Here is a 16,986-nt window from a genome sequence, read left to right on the forward strand (position 1 = left end):
AGTCTCTTGGAAGACCGTAGGGTGCTCACCATCCCTGGAAGCCATTGACTGTCTTTAAGGGGCTTTGCTCAGGCTGCCAGCACTCACAGCCGTCACTCCTCAGAAGCTTTGGCCCTGTTTTACAGAATGCTGTTTGTTTCACCCGGATCCTTTCAACTGCTGCAGCATCTACTTCTACTTCCCAATAAAAGAGCAACAGCCCATTTAGCAGAGCCACGAGTTTGCCAGCCCATGCTGCTAGGCACGGTCAGTCCTTTAGACATCCTCCCCATTCTCGCTCAGGGAGATGGTGTGTATTTTAATGGTTGGCACTTTGCAGTTCTCATGGACAAGGTTCCCTGAAGTGCCCGCACAGCAGCATTCCTGGAGGAAACCTTTACTTTTGGCTTTGGCAGCAGTACAGTCTTTAGAAACCGCATTTTTTGCAGGCATGCTTTGCACAGCGGAGAATATCTTCCATTCGCAGACCCCATCCGACTTGGAAATCTTATAGAAGGTTTCTCCTGAGCTGACAGGGATACGGACCACACCTTTGCCACTCTCCATGCTTTGGCTGGTGGGATGGTTGAGGTTGAAGCTTGGGGACTGCTTCTTTGCTGCTTGCTTCCTTGGGAAGCACTGCGCTCTCAGGACGTTTTGGAACGCTTTCTTAAACTCTTGACTTGAGCATGGATAGATGATGGGGTTGATGCAGCTGTTTAAATATCCAAGCCAAAATGTTATTTTAAAAAGTGTGTCCGGGGGTTTGATTGCAGGAAAGAAAGAACCTAAAATGGAAAATACACAGAGTGTTAAGGCAGAGGCAGTGAGAAATTGCAGGTAACCAAAGAAACTTAAACACCGGAAAAAATAAATAAGATTCTATTTTGTCTTGGAAAATTTATGACTCGAAGCCCAATTCCTGCAGGAACAAGTCTTTCAGAATATATGATGTCATACAGTTACATGGATGTTCTATCAGTAGTCAGCTCATCTATTTTATTATACAAGTGTTGTATTCCCATTTACAGCCAGACAGGCCAGCAAGAGGACTGATATCAAGTGATAGAGGAAAATCGCTTCCTCTGGGACTTCTAATTCAAGATCAGTTAGCCAAAGAACAGTCGTATCTGGGAGGTCATCAAAAGGGGTTTCAAACGGCAAGAAAGTCACAGCGTTCCAGAATTCGGAGTAAGTGAAAAGAAGGATTATTGGGTTGACTGCATTCCAGGTAAAAGTCTTCAAAATTATAAAGTATCAGGTACTCGTGTTCCCTTGAAACCTTTAGAAAATCTAACGATCCACATTTTTCTGTCCAACAGAATGTATCTAAAATTCACAGAAGTTAAAGGAAAGGTTCCTTCTTATGTCAATGAACACCGGAGAGAGTCTCATGGGCAGCCATGAGATATATGTATATATATATACACACTGATACATACTTGTGAGGTTACCTCCCAGAGCTGGTTCCAAGAGCAGGAACTGAGATGGCTCCTTAGTAAGGAAAATACTCTGGGACTTTTTATTCTATACAAGGCAGTATAACAATCAAAAACTGTGCAGTCTTTTGACCAAGCTTATTCAGCAGATCAGTGACAGAGCCATAAATTGTGCGTTCGTTAGTCTCCACTGTCTTGGCACAACAGTCAACTACAAGTGACCACGCAAACTGAAAATTAAATAGCATTACTAACATCATTTAAAAAAATAGATTATGATAACATAGGATTTAATTATGAGTTGGGAACATTTTTCCTAATGCCAAACCTTTGGGTTTGTTTAACTACAACTTGAGCGCCTTACTGGTTGTATAAGCAAGTTTTTAACATTAAATGATTTGAATAGGATGTCAGTAAATACTTAAGAGATTTAGTCATGGAGAGATGTTATTATAAAACTAGAGAGACATATTTAACATTTCAAAGAGTCAACACTGCTGCTTACGGAGAATTTGTTGCTTTTCTTGAATGGCAGTGGAAAGTGGCCATTGTAACGAGATCCTGTAATTCTCTTATTTGGTACTTTTTGCTTACAAATAAACCCAATTTTGTCTGAATGCGAATGAACCAGAAAATGAAACCCAGCGTGATGCTGGGGTGGGAATAAGAGATAACAGCAGTTCTCAGACCAATTTTGCAAAATGAATCTAGAACCAGAGAAAGAGAAAAATTTTTGCTGTATGTTGTCAAGGGGAAAGGCTGTTCCTTGCCTCCTTTAAAAGAAAGGGGGAAAAAAAAAGATTCTGTCATAGCAGTCTCAGTAATTCGTTTGGACACAGGAAGAACAATCATTTCCCAGAAAACATAATTGGCTTGGTTTGGACTTTATGGTCAAGTTTATAATAAACAGAACTTTTAGAACTGGCAAATGCTTGTCTTCCTGCTTCCCCCCAGAAAAATCACAAGCACGTGCATGTGGAAAGGAATCCTGTGGAAGACTGAGGCATCCATACATTTGACAGTCTCTGCAGTTTAACTACGTCTCTGAGCAGCTCCTAAGCTTTACAGGGATCGATCTGCTCGTTGGACCCCCCCTGAGGGAGGAAAAGCTCATAATGCAATTAGAGGGTGTTCTGATTTAATTCTCAGAGCTGCTCAACTTCGGTTTGAATCCTTTTGCTTCCCATCTTTGTCAAACAAAACTTCAGCAAGTGCAGCGAATGCTTTCAAGTGACAAAAGCCAGAGAGGAATTCTCAGGGTGTTTTTTGCCTGTGTGAGAATGTGTCAAAATATTGCCTGAACCAGAGGCAAAAACAGTGCAGCATGATTAATGGCTTGCTCGTTTTGCTGAACACGGTCTCCGCTGTGAAATGCGGAGTGATGGCTTCTTGCTGGGGCACCAGCTGCTGGCTCGGAGGAGATGCTGCTGCCAGGGATGCACGAGGGGATGCAGCGGGGCGAGACGCCTTCCAGTTCTCTCTGACGTGGGTTGGGTCCCCAAAGACCCGGAGCATCTGGTGCACGTTGGAGCAGCAGAGAAGGGAGGCTGAGCACCCAAAGGCATGTGCAGAACATGCCACAGGAGCTTGCTCGTCGTATTGGAGCTGCTGAACTGCTGATTCCAACCACAGCTACAATCTGGGTATCAGCCCCAAGGCTCCGTTCTGGCTTTGGTGTTGCTCGAAGTTGGCTGGGTAGAGCAGTCTCACTACCAGTTTCAATACCGACCAGTTTTAAGCCCAAAAAAGCTGTGCTAAAGAAAGCAAACGCTGTTTTGCAGTTAAGCATGAGTGAGCAGGCATAGCCACGACCGACAATTTTTCTCAGTAAATTAATGTTGCTTTCCTTTAGTGAAAAAACAACTAAATAACCTCCTCAAAGAACATTCTGGCAAATGAAAAATAACGAAAGGCTTCTAAATGCCCAAATCATGCTCAATTTTTGTATTCCCTCATTTAATTGCAGCATATCTACCCCTTTTCCATTTTGTGTTAAGACAAAAGGTGAAACACGTCTCGGTTTAGGGAATCAGCTGTGTGAGGCTGAGTGTAAAAACGGGTAAACAATAACAATTCCTGTTTGCTGCAACTTCTGGCTCGCTCTAAATGGAATGTTCGTGCCTTGCCAAAGTCTGTTAAAAATAGAAAATAGCCCGTGTCAGAGTCTGTCTCTTTTTGGGGTGGGGATCTGCATGCTAATTTATTCACGTAACCTTTTTTGGTTCATCAGTGTAGAGACTTGGAAGAACACACAGTGAAAAGAAAACGAAGTGGGTTTAACAGCGTATAAACATGGCTAGCTCTAGACCCTCTCCCGTGCTGTCTTTAGCTCTTTCTTTCCAGCGGTGGATACAACTTGGGCTTTAGGACAGGAGCTTTGCTCTGCTGGGCATCTGGTTGTGCTAGTCAGGGATGTTTCCTAAGTTCAGACCAGCTGAAACTCTGCCTACACGCTTCGTTGTGACTGTGTCGGCCTGGGACTGAAACAGTCCAAATGGCGACAGGAAGAAATATCGTCAGTGGCTTCTTGAACGGGCTGAGGCTGGAATGGATAGTCAATGGACCCAATGTGTAACAGAGATAGATGTATGTAAAATCAAAGCAGAAATAATTTGGACCCTCTTCTTATTTATGCCAACAGCTTATTCAACTTCCAGAGCAATATAAATCGAGATCAGCATGTCTAAGCCTTGAGCCGCTGAATTATTGGGTAGGGTGCAGAAAATATTTCACCTCCTGCTTTTTCTCTGTATAAAGAGCCAAATCTCTCTGTACTTTGCAGGGCTGTTGTGAGGAACTACTGCCATGTCAGCATTCGCTTAGAGCCTCGGTGTAAGTGTGATGCCCTGTCCAAAGGGCCACCGAGAGCAATGTCCTGTTGCACGCACACGGTTACCTCTGCGGTAACCCTTCCCCTAATCTTTTCTCTTGCCTACCTGAGGATCTGGCAAAAGCAGAAAAATATACTTGCCAAGTCCTTGGGGAATCGTGTCCCTCCCCACAGAAAATGAAGAATGTATTCTTTTCTTCCAGGCCTTTAATACTCAGTGATGCTGCTGCCGTGATTAATATCAGTGGGTGATGGATCTGGTAGCAGGCGGGAGTCATTTCCAAACAGTGCTGCTGAGCCGGGTGATAAAGTGTTTGCTCAGCGTGCTGGAACATCGAATGGGCAGCGGCTGGCTGCTCCAGTCAGGTTTGTTCAGAGTAGAAATAAAACACAAGCTTTGTGTTTGGGGTTTTTTAAACAATGACCGTAATTAACCAGGAGATGAAATAAGGAAGCGAAGTGGTGGATTCTCTATTCTTTAAGGTGTACAGCATGAAACTGACCGTTTGCTGCGTAGCTGTGGGGCATTCCAGAGAAACTGGGTGGGACTGGGGTGAGCAGCTCAGAGTCCAGGTCCAGTTGGCCCTTGACCACTTGTCAGCTGCCAGTTAGTGTCAGCTCGGGTTTGGATACTTGCCTATGATCAGCCAGGACTGAGAAAACAGAATTATTGTAGCACCCAAATCTCCAGAGCATCTTTTCCAATTCTCTCGCTCTAGGCTAGGTGAAGTGCTGCCATTCAGGTGTCCTCTCGCAGACCTGGGAGTGAGCAGCAGTTGAGAAGTGGAAAGTTTTCTTTCTTAAAGGTAATTCTCTCTCCTATTCCCAAGCCTTAATGTCTTCCCTGGTACACTGTCAGGAGTAAAATGGTAAATAGTGGCCAAACTGATTGCAGTTTAGAGGCTTTATCTTCCATTCTCTCCCCGCATTGTGAGCTGGAAGCACAGTAAAAAAAGCTTCAACTCATCTTTTAATGCCTTTGAATCGCAGATGGACTAAATGATGCTTGAATTCCTCCTTTGTTTTCAAAAGGTTGAGGACTTTCAAGTGTCAGTAGCACAATTCAATTGCTTGTTGTATAAAAATTAAATAAGATAAAATGTACTATTAGCCTCCTGAGATCCTTTGCCATTAAGTATTTCATCACTCACCCCTGAAAATGTCAGGACTGCATTCTCTTCCCTCGTCATTTATCTTCCTGTTTGTCAAATCCAAGTTTCTTCAGATCTGAGCTATAAGTTTTCCATGTACCTCCTGGTGAGTAAGTGCCAGTTCAGTCACAAAGATGTAATTTGACTTTGTCATTTATCAGAAGTTATAGAGCTGCTTGATTACAGGTTGTTTAAAAACCAGTACTGATGTCGTGCGTCTCCTCCCTGATGGACAGCACAGAGGGATTTAGAAGCTGACGGACTGCAGAATCTTGGGTTATTTGTTTACTCTGTATCGTCTCTGTCAGCACCATGGGAATAAGATCCTATATGTTTTTATGACCCATGGACCTGTAGTGGTGTTAAAATCCATCCCTGCTATTAAATCTTGCAGCTCTGTTTAGGTCCGCTACTTTTTTCCCCCATTTTATGTTGTACCTGACAGATTCTGCTCAGAAGATGACGGCGGTGCCCATGCATCTTGTGAGCAGAGAACCGAAGGGTATTTGTTAATGTTACGTTATCAGGGCTTGAGGTGTCCCAGGGAATCAGCAGAAGCACCTGTTTGAAACCTTGCACAGAACTCAAACCAAAATCCCAGCATCTCTTGCTTCTGATGTATAGGAAATCGCCTCTGGAATCAGAGCGAACTGGAGGGACAGGGGTCTGGTTCACAGGCAGGCAAAGCTCAAACCTCAGGTCCTGGGATCTGCCCTGAAAGGGTCAAGCTGGAGGGCAGCAGCTATTCCAGAGCACTTACCCTGAAGACCCGGAGGATGGAGGAGCACTGGTGTCCCCACGCAGATTAACTCTATACCGGGGCCACCCTACAGCTCTCATGAGGCACTCTGCCCTACAGACATCGATAAATGTGTTACATCTTGTGTTCCCAGGCCCAATGTTAGCACTTAATTATTTCATAAGACTGGCATTCTATACCGCACCTCGGGTCAAAGCCAAACCACCCCCTGGAAAATATATTTTTTAATATATATATTGCTGCAGCCATGCAGCAGCTGTGCTCTGTACATATGTCCTCTCCCAGCACATCTTGCCCTGCTGCTCCCTTATGGAACGTGTTTTCTGTGGGAACAGAAAAATGGGATGGAAGAACCCTTGAACAGCAGGAAAGGCTTCTGGGTTTTGTGCCACGGCATTAATCTAACAAACGCAGAGCAGCGGTGCATCAGGGTGAAGCCTGCATCCGGCGCGTTTGCACATTTCCAGCTGTGCCTGTCCCAGGGCGTGGAACAGCGCGGCCGATTCAGGGGGAATGAGAGTGACTTTGGGCCTAGATACCCCTGACCCATAGTAACCAGATGTGGAAAGAGGAGCGAGAGTTTGTTTCTCTTCACAACAGCCTCAGTTCAGATCTCTGGGGCATCGGGAGGGTGCGGGGGTTTGGACACAGGTGAGAGGTGGGAAGGACAGGGAACCAGGAGTGGGTCAGTCTGGGAACCGAGCTCTGATCATTTGGGTTTTTTCAGATATAATTTATGCTCTGTTTTATATTGTACCCACTTAGGATGGATGATATTTCTGGCAAAGAGCAAACATCTCAGCAAGCAACTATTTCCAGATTCACTGTGGGCAGCTGCAGATTTAGAAAGCTGATAAAAAGCCATGGGAAGGTAAACTGAGGTTTCGTTACCCATGTAAACCCAAATAATCACATTGTTTTACAAACCACTTTCATTGTCATTGAAATTCCAGCTCTCATGCTGTTACTGCAGTGGAATGATTCTGGATCTGGTTGCTAACATTTTTAAGATATTTGATATTCGTCCCGAAGCCCTCGCTCTCAGAGTCATGCACTTGTAACAAACTCTTAGCTTTCCTTTAAAAATTTAAAAAAACCCCAAGCGGGTTGTTCAGAGAATAGTTTGAGAAGATGAGTCCATCTCAGCCTGTCTCACGAGTTTGTCACTTTGTGGTTGTCAGTCGTGATTTTGGAATCCTTGGGCTCAGCAGTACAGGAATTATCTTCCGCAAAAGCTGAGTATCTGCCCCTTAGGTATCCAAATTGAAGACAAATCCTGACATTTGCTGGGTGGGGTGGGAGAATCACTCATCGCCTTTCAATCACTAACAAATCTGAAACTGCTCCATGACTTTTGAGAGAGAGTGAATAATTACATTCTTGGTTCATTTACTCCAGGGACCTGAACGTGGTGACGAGGCAAAGCAGGAACATTTTGGTGACGAGGAGGAACCGCCTCTAACAGGTAGCGCATGCAGGAGAGCCAGGGATGTGAATCACGAAGCAGAGCACAACTGACTCCACTTTCTCTCTCCTGTTTTCAGTTTAAACGGCTATTAATATCGCCAATTCCTTCCGCTGCTTTGCTGCGTTATGAGTCAGTGGGACACAACGTTTCAGGAGCCGGTAACAGTGGAGAAATATTGGCCCCAGGGATGTCAGCAGGATCTTTGCTTCAGTGTAGCTGAGCTATCAACCCAACAAAGCCTTTCCAGGCTGTTTATGAAAAATGCCGCTTGTGATTAGCAAAAAAGAAACCAAACTTGCCAAGGAAATGTCTTCACAGCTTATTTTCTCCCTATCCAGTGGCTTAAGACATACAAACACTCGTGCTCCATGACTCAAGAAGTGTAAACACCCTTTTTCTCCCTGACCTGTGCCCCAGAGAATGAGCTGGGCTTTATTCTGTAGGCTTTTTTCCTTTGTTTCTTTTTTCCTTTTTGTCACTGAGGGGACACACTGAAATACTAATGTGGGGAATCTGTCTCTGAGTATTTCCTTCATGGCTGGAGTTCAGCATTTTCTGATATGAAAGCTATTGAGGCTAGGTTGTCACAGCTCTTATTAATTTTATTGTGTTATTTTATTTTACTATTGTTTTAACAACAATAAGGAAGGGGATTCAGATCCTTGCTTCTCTGAATAGCTGAACGACCCGGCTATGATGATGCTGAAGCACAGCCTTTGGGGAATACTCTACCCTAAAGGACAAAACAAAAGCTCTGTGTTGTCCCAGCACTGCAACAAATACAAACCTCACGTGAAAACACAAGGATAAATCCATCAGCCTCCAGTGGTGGATTTATGCCTGTTCCTACTCCTTACCTTGGGGCCTCCTGAGACGTTGCATCAGTGGCAGAGATAGAAAAAATGCATTTAATTGTTCTGGTTTACCTCTAGTGAAAGCAGAGAGCCATTCTCTTTGACTCCATTTGAAAAACAACCACAAAATAGTAATTAGAAGCCAGCTGCAGACAGGCATCTAGACAGGATTAGATGATTCCCTTGACAGTGTTTCTGTCAGTTCACAAGACTAATTTACTACTCTACTACAAATACAAATACCCTCCAGTGTATCCTTTTTTTCTGCTCTCTCCATCATGAGAATGATTGACAAATGCTAAAAGCCTTTCTTCCCCCTGCCCAGTTTAGTAGTCTGAATTTTTTTCCCCTGTGACATCCTGGCTCAGACTTTCCCTTTTTTCTTCTTTCTGCTTCTGAAAGCAAGATCTACACCCAGACAGATCTAAGCTAGCTTGCCACAGCAAGCTCTGGGAGTTTGTTTTCTTCTGAGGCTTTGTTCAGATGAACCATCAGTCCTAACTTAGGACCGTTTTGGTAATACCTCAACCCTTTTTCTTTTTTCCATCAGTTCTGCACATGGTTCACCTCAAAATGACTTCCAAGCACTGTCACCTGTGTTGCTGAAAAGAAAAATTCCCAGAGCACCCCTAAAGTGTCTTCCAGCAACAGGAAAAGTTCTGCTCGGTGAGTTGTAACCTCGTCCCCAACATCCCCTTGAAAGCTGGTGCCATCACTAGGGGCACGCACTGAGTCTCCGGCCTTTTCTAGCTCGGAGTATTTCTTTCTATATCAGCCCATCTGTCATTATCCCTTTCTAGGAACTGCAAGAGGAAAAGAAAAAAAGCAGAAATGGAGGAAACTCACCATGTGGCAGGCTGTTAGTGCAGAGTGCCAGGGCCCAACGACCCTTCGTTGCCCAGATGAGCCCCAGCTGTGGTCGCTGCCCACACACCCTCTGCCCATTGCCTCAGGAGCTGCATATAAGCCCAGGCTCTGGTCCTGGTTCCTCTTTCAGTGATGTAGGCAAGCTCAGGTTTGCTCTTTTCTGGCTCTGTTTTGTTGTTTTGGGTCTGTCCGGTGATTCCCAGCTGTCAGCTGGACCTGCCATTGATGCAGGCTCCTGCTCAAGTATGGTGAGGGGACACTTTTGGCAAGGGTATGGTTCCTGCTTGCGCTGTTGTTGCCCCCCGTTCCTGGGTTGTCCTCTCGCGCTCCTGCTGCTCCTTGACATTCTTTACAACCTAACGCTAGGGCTAAGTGTTGGATGTGATTGCTCTTAGGCAATGACATTTATAAGAAGAGTCTGTGCAGAATTCCGCCAATAAAGTTAATTCAGTGCTGGGTTTACAGCTTTTTTTGGTGTGCAATAGCAATTCAAAGGAAGGTCTGCAGAATAAAAAGCACTTCATGCCATCAGGCTTCCACTGTTGCAGAACAGCCAGAATTTGAGCTCACTAAGGACTGGTGTTGTATATAGAGGCTAATGGACATAGACAGGACCTCAAAGCTCTTGCTGGCTCTGGTTAAACTCCTGTTTAGGTGCCTACTGCTACCTCTTGCCCTGCATTTCAGCTGGTCTAAGCCTTCCCTAAATGATCACGGAAAAGATCCTCTTATTGAACCAGGAAAACTGTGTCTAGAGAGGAACTGAGATTTAATCAGGGGACTACCAAGACTGCAGATCTAGTTGGGACACACTTGAGCTTTGACTTGGAAGGTTTTGTTAAATAATTTGTGAAGACATGTTGAGTTCAAAGAAGCTTCTACAGGAAAGCTTTGAGACTAGGAGTGGATCCACTGGGTCACCTCCAAAGAGGGAGAGGAAGACCATGCAGAAATGAAAACCTGACTTCTCCCAGGGGAAATCAGCTGGTTTTACACTGTTATTTTACAGAAGTTTTGTGAAGGGTGGGTTTGCACTCCAGCATGCAGAGAAAATACAAATTTGAACCTCAGTTCTTTTAATGCAACAGGATTATGGTTCCCTGGCTTACTCCACAGACATCAAAGCCAAGTGAGAAGAAGGTGTGTTGGACTGAAAGCCTTTGCATAGACCCTTTGCCTGGAACGGAACGCCATCCATCTAAGAAGGTAGGGAAGACATTACTTACACAGATTGCAGCTGGCGGCTTTATGCACTGATTTCAATTAAGATATTGTCTTATGGCAGGGATACTCAAATTGTTTCTCCAGTTATTTTCAGCGGCATCTGCCAGTGTGGTTATCTTGCCTTTATCCCCCTCTTCGTATCCTTCTGTCACTCCTGCCCTTGCCATAACTACACCCCAAAATTTTATACCCTCATTTATTATATGTTTTAACAAGCCTGCTGTTTCTTATTTTAAAGTCTTTCTTGGCTGGTACAGTTGATGTTAATAGATGTGGGAGTCTTGAAGCTGCTGTAGGTTACAGCAAAATAAACTTAGGTTTTGGGAACTTCTGGTGCATAGAGTGGCAAACACCTGCCAGCTGTCTCAAGTGGTTTGCGTAGCACAGCTTAGGAATGTCCGTCTCATGGGCAACCTCTATCCAGGGGAGCCTGCTTTTGAAAAGCTCTGACTCCTGAAAATGACTGAAATGACCTGCTGCAGCTGATGGGACCATTCACAGGTCCTCCCTACACCTCACCTGTCTGCAGAATAGGTCTGACAATGCTTGCTGGGCAGTGGAACACTTGTGGGAAGTGTTCTGCACGGTATAGGTGTGGAGTGCCTTACGCAATCCTCTCTGGGTGGGACAGTCTGCCGCAAGATGTTTCTTGGGTTCTTTTGAAGATGTTATTTTGCTCCACTTGTCTGTTTAATAGGTTTTTGTCTTTAAACAAAAGTAGCAAATAGGTTTTGAAAGGCTTATTGTATGCTTTAAAAATAACCCAATAACCTCCCAAAGACAGGGAAACTAACCTCAAGAAAGTTTCCTTTTAAGGGATCAAAGAAAGATGCAAAGCCACTCTTGAAGCCAGAAAATTTCTTAAATCCAAAGCAAATTAATTAACAACAGCTCTGTGTGGGCAACCACATTTGCAGATGGAAAGAAGTGTGTTTAATGTGTTCTCACAAACCCTTTTTGGGTATGTTTCAGAAATCTTGGCAACCAGCATTCCAACGTGCTGACATCCTGGACAGCACGAGCCAGGCCTTTCAGGGCTCCTCCTTATGAAACATCTCCATCTCTTATTCCAGCACTTCCCAGTACTGACCAACAGAAAAGATTCTGTGTTTTGGGGGTTTTCACATGGCAATATTAGAGACAGGGTTTTGTGAAGCAACCTGGTTATCTTGGTAAATCCAGTAGAGGTTAATTGAAAAGCAACAGCTTTTCTATAAGGTTTAAAAAAAGTGAAAAAGAAAATATGCATGCTTAGGTGAGGCTGGTTTTTCTTAATTGTAAGCATTGTTCTGTTACTAGCTAAAACTTCCACACAATCTTACTTTTTTTTCCTGTATGGCATAAACCCTTTCCATAAGAAAAGCTGCTGAAATGGAGCAAGTCACAGATTTAAGGTTCCACGTGTCAAAAACTAATGTTTAGCACGGCTGTGGCAGAGCAAACCACACACAGCACACTCAGATAGAGGTATGAAATTAGCATTCTGCTTTTAAATCCTGAAATCGTATCAGAGGTGACTGAGCAAGTTTTAATTAAAATTCTAATTACTTCTTTAGGTTTCAGTGATAGCAAAGCAGAACAAATCCCTGACTTTCCTCCCCTTTAGAATGACAACTGGTGAATAAATATTCATGTGCAGCACGATGGCTGCAGGCAGTGTTTGGCCAGTGGGCTCAGGGGTGCCCACAATAGCTGCGAGCCAGAGAAGTATAAAATCAGTTTGAAGGATCCTCACTGCTGTCTTCTGACTGGTCATATGGTAAATTAAAAAATACATTCATTTCATTTGGAGTATGGTATCTCATAGTGTGAACTTCCTGATTTTTTTTTTTTCCTTATAGTGGGAATTATTAGGTGCTGAGCACTGCAGGAGATCTGGCCCTAAGTCTGTAAACAGCTACTTTGACCCTGAATACATTTATATCTTGACCTTTTACCAATTTATATCCCCTGAAGAACTGGTTGCAAACTTAGATATAAACACATACGCCCCTAAAGATATTGTTCCTATAGCAGAGCTGGTCAGAAATAACAATCCTAGTTCTGAAAGAGTATTTTCTGTATGGAAAGAGTACTAAATCCTTCCCAGTATTTTCAGAATTTTATGTTTCTCTTTGAACTAGAGATGTTTTGTTTAATTTGAGACTTTCATTTTCTATGTTCACCGCTTTGTGATGGTGAATGTTTTGATTTTGATGGCTTTCCAACAGAAAATCATTTCCTCAGAGCTTTTCTGGTGTAGACACGGCTCTCCCTCCAGGGAAGGGGCTGTTAAAGGCAGAGGGTTTTGCTTTACTTACCGAGAGGCATTACTACAAAAAACGGAAGCCAGCAGAGCACGAAGCATCCCACAACTATTCCCAGGGTCTTGGCAGCTTTCTTTTCCCTGGAGAACTTGAGGAGCCGCACTGAGAAATGATGCTTGCTCTTGGGGTTGGATGCTGAGCTGCTCCCTTCAGGAGCGTTTTTACGATGGATCCGTAGGGTCACCGCTTCAGAACGAGATCTCTCTGTCTTCAGCCCAGAAGTCAGACCTTTGTTTTCCCTTTTGGCCACGACATACACTCGGCAATACATCACCAAGATAATAGTCAGGGGGAGGTAGAAGGAGCCGAGAGCTGAGAACAACACGTAGCCGGGCTCCTCAGTGATTTGGCAGATGGTCTCATCTTCCGGTGCTGGTTCCTTCCAGCCAAAAAGAGGTCCGATGGATATCACCAGAGACAACGCCCAAACGCACAGCAACGCCAGGAGCCCTCTCTTCTCCGTCACGATACTTGGGTACCGCAGCGGGTAGCTCACCCCGATGTATCTGTCTATGGAGATGATACAGAGGCTCATAATGGAAGCAGTGCAGCAAAGCACATCCACAGCTGCCCAGATGTTGCAAAAAATTCTCCCAAAGGCCCAGTAGCCCAAAATCTCCATAGTGGCTGAGAAGGGCAGGACAGTGGAAGTCAAGAGGAGGTCAGCTACAGCCAGGTTGATTATATAGTAGTGGGTAACGCTCTGAAGATGTCTGTGGCAGGCTACGGAGAGGATAACCAGAATATTACCCAAAACCCCAAAAACGATCAGCCCCCCTAGAATAACACCCAGTAAAATGGCCTTTGAAATGTTCACAGGCCCCACGGAGTGGGTGCAGTTGGAGCAGTCGGAGGAGTTGCCAGGGAGGAAAGCCATGGCGAGTGGCGGGTAATGTTCATGTGAGGCTGTTGTAGAAAGAGTGATGAAATCAGTTCTTGGAAGGTCCTACAGGCAACATTGGCCTGGTTTTGCTGGGAAAAAGAGTTTTTAAGAACATCTTGGAAGTGCAGCACCAGGAACAGTAGAAAACCTGCCTTTCTCACTAAGTTTTTACCATTATAGCACAGTTAATAGTCCCCATTTCCAAGTCAAGTTTAATTCCTTTTGCATTTTTCTTGGGGTGCAGAAGCAAGGCTACACAAATCTGAGGCTATTTATCCCACTTTCCAGGATAAAGTGATGAGAAATCTTGGAGCTGCAGGTTAAAATCATCTCTGCCTTTTTGGGAAGATTCAATATTTAAGTGACATAAACATTCCAAAGGGTCTCAAAATTAGGATTCTTCCAGGACAGGAAATCACTGATGCTTTTCATTACCTCCTGTTAGTCCTGATTCTGCCTTACAACTGGCTTAAAAGAAACCTGCCGAGGTGGAGGCTGCTGCTGCTGCGTCTGCTCAGCAATGTCATTTGGGATACCTGCCACGACCCGTCTTCAGGGTCTGAAGTGTCAATCAAAGCTTCTCCATGTCATGGAGCAGTTGTCACTTGGGCTCCTGTGAATTAAAGTTCGTTTACATCAGCTTCTGGCTTGCTCCGAAGGGGAGGGTGAAGTTTGCTGTGTGGATGATGAACACTGTTGTGTTCTTTGGAGATCATCACCCCCCTGAAGGAGACAAAGACACAAACAATGTGATTCCCAGAAGCAACACTCACTTACTGCTACGGTTCCCATATAAGAATAGAGCCGGAGGCTATTTTAAGGACCTTTCCTCAGGCTGGCTCCTGCCAGTGGAACCAACCTTTTCCAGCCCAGTATTGTTTAACAACAACTAAGAGACCAACGTGGATTTTGTTGCCTGATTTTTCTCACCACGTTCTCAGCAGCAGTCCTTTCTCCTTTGGGGATGGCAATCAATCCTAATTATCAGCTCACCTGCAGAGACCAGCTCTAGGAGAGAGAGAAACCTGCGGGACACAATTCAGGACTACAAACTGTGAAACAGCTTGATAAGCCCAGAATTTAGTCTAAGATTTCTTTATGAAGTGACTCCTTTCCCCACTGAACTGCTTGCTAGTCCAGCTAAACTGCTCGTTTTGGAAATCTATAGGGAAAAGCAATTCTTGACAAAGAGAAGATGTTGCAAGGAACAAGTTTCCTAGTGAGTGACATGACGTTTCAAAGTGTCTGGAAGCCAAGCTCAGCCTTAGCTGACTAAATATGGAGAAAAGGTACATCAGATGGAAAAGTGAGGATAAGCCTGGGAACTGAGACATGGGGGGCACGAAGGGGAAAGCTGCAAGTGGGGGCTGAAAGCCTTCTGCGACACCTAGATGTGGATGTAGTGTTTCCATCTGAAATATTGATCAGACACATGAAAACCCACCACTAAGAGTGCTCCTGTTGAATCTGAGATAAGGCGAGACTCTAAGTGTCCTAATGTTAGGTCTTTCAGACGAGCCCCTCAGATCGCACTTTGTGCAAACACTGGGGCAGCAATAACTGTACGGAGCTGAATCTCAAAACTGAATTTTCCTGCAGGCAAAGGCATTTAAAACTCGGAACCCCTGAAATTCCCAGTTGATAAGCAGGGAGGATGGGGGAGGGGAGATGGAAAGGTATTGCACTGTGGGAATTTGCCTTCTGAAATGAAATTGGATCTTTATCTTTTCTTTCCTGCAAGAGGAGACAAGTTGAAGAATAATTCCAAGAAAGAAAAGAACAGATTTTACTAAGCACATCAATGAGAAGTGACTGTAGCACCATCTCTAACCATTATAGCTGTGGTCATCAGAGGGTTGATGGTGGACTAAAAATTAAGAAATCATCAAACTTGATTTTTAAGCACATGAAGCAAAACTTCCCAGTAAGTCAGGGAGCCGCAGCAGAAAAGACCGACAGATGTTCATGCTCAAAACCAACCCAATAAAACTCCACCTGTGGAGAGGGCTGGTTTGGGCAGGAGCATACCCCAGACCCTTGTGCCTGCCCCAGCCCACACTCACCTCTTTAGTCTCTAGCAGGCAGCACAGCTTCTCTGAGCATCTGGAAAGGGGATTCACAGCACGACACAACAGCCTCCTCTCTTCATGTAGGGATGGGACTCTGGAAATCCATGGCTTTTCTCCTTTTATTTCCCCACTGGTGTTTTGATGGCTCCCAGTTGCACTGATTCCCTGTATCCCGGTGCTGGTGAGGGGTTTGCCTCCAGCATCCCTCAGGGCACCCTCCCCAGTTGCAGAGCTCAGCTCCACGCTGTCAAGGAGCAGCAGTAACTTTCCTGCTCTGCTGATGTAGCTGGCAGTCTCCTTGCCTTTACCGTAATCCCCTGCCGTTCCCGTATTGCTCAGAAAGAAAGAGCACTTACTCTGATAAGAAGTGGTATTTTAATTTTTTTTTTTTTTCTCTCCGTGCAAACTGCCAGTTCCTGCAGAGATCAGAAAGTGGAACCTAGCTAACAAGCTGGCTATAGGCTAAGGAGTAATTCTTGTGGTACAAAAAGAGAATCGCCTGCCAGGCAAACTGAGTGTGAAGAAAATAAGAGGCAGATACACTGAGCATTTAATGTGCATGCTGGGACAGAGTACTGGGGCAGCAGCACAGCTAACTGGAGATGGGGGTTTAAGTGGGAAATTAAGAAGGGAATGTAAAAGTGGTGTCCTGAAGTGGAAGGAGGGGAGCAGATCACAGATTGGGATTTTATAGCCAGTGGAAAGCAACTCCTATTGCCCCAGGGAAGCATATGCCTGTTCTTGCACAACAGATTCTCCACCTCCTTCTCCTGGCCAGTAACTCGGAGAGGGGAAGTTTGTTTGTTGGACTCCTGTGTTTCCTGGACGGTGGGAAGTTTAAGTGATGCTCAGGTTGCCCCAGGAGAGCACTGAACGCAGAGCTGGACTTGTCAGTAGACTTAGTCACAGTTACAACCACTTTACAAGGGGTGGGGAAAAAAATTCAAACTAGTTTTGAGAACCTTGCAAACTGTAAAAATGAGAGGTGATTTGGAAATGCTCAGCTGCCATTTCTCTGCAGTTTTCTTGGCACCTGTGCTGCTTGGAATGTCAGGCTGTACCACTGCACCTCAGTAACAAAGGGTGTTGGGAGGGAGTCCAGCCTAAGTGAATAAAGGAAAGCTTGAGTTATTAAAGACTCTTAAAGACCATGGTT

The 16,986-nt window shown here is 44.7% G+C and overlaps 1 protein-coding gene across 1 annotated transcript; it reads right to left on the minus strand.

Annotated features, from left to right (window-relative positions):
• Positions 1–255: 255 nt before the first annotated feature.
• Positions 256–13,755, minus strand: ADRA1A (adrenoceptor alpha 1A). Its single transcript, XM_010072706.1, has 2 exons — positions 12,873–13,755; positions 256–767 (listed from the first exon to the last, which is right to left on the minus strand). Exons 1-2 carry the CDS (start codon positions 13,753–13,755, stop codon positions 256–258), a joined length of 1,395 nt encoding a protein of 464 aa, XP_010071008.1.
• Positions 13,756–16,986: the final 3,231 nt, after the last annotated feature.

The sequence above is a fragment of the Pterocles gutturalis genome, unplaced genomic scaffold (genome assembly GCF_000699245.1).
Source record: "Pterocles gutturalis isolate BGI_N339 unplaced genomic scaffold, ASM69924v1 scaffold26297, whole genome shotgun sequence".
Classification (NCBI taxonomy): domain Eukaryota; kingdom Metazoa; phylum Chordata; class Aves; order Pterocliformes; family Pteroclidae; genus Pterocles; species Pterocles gutturalis.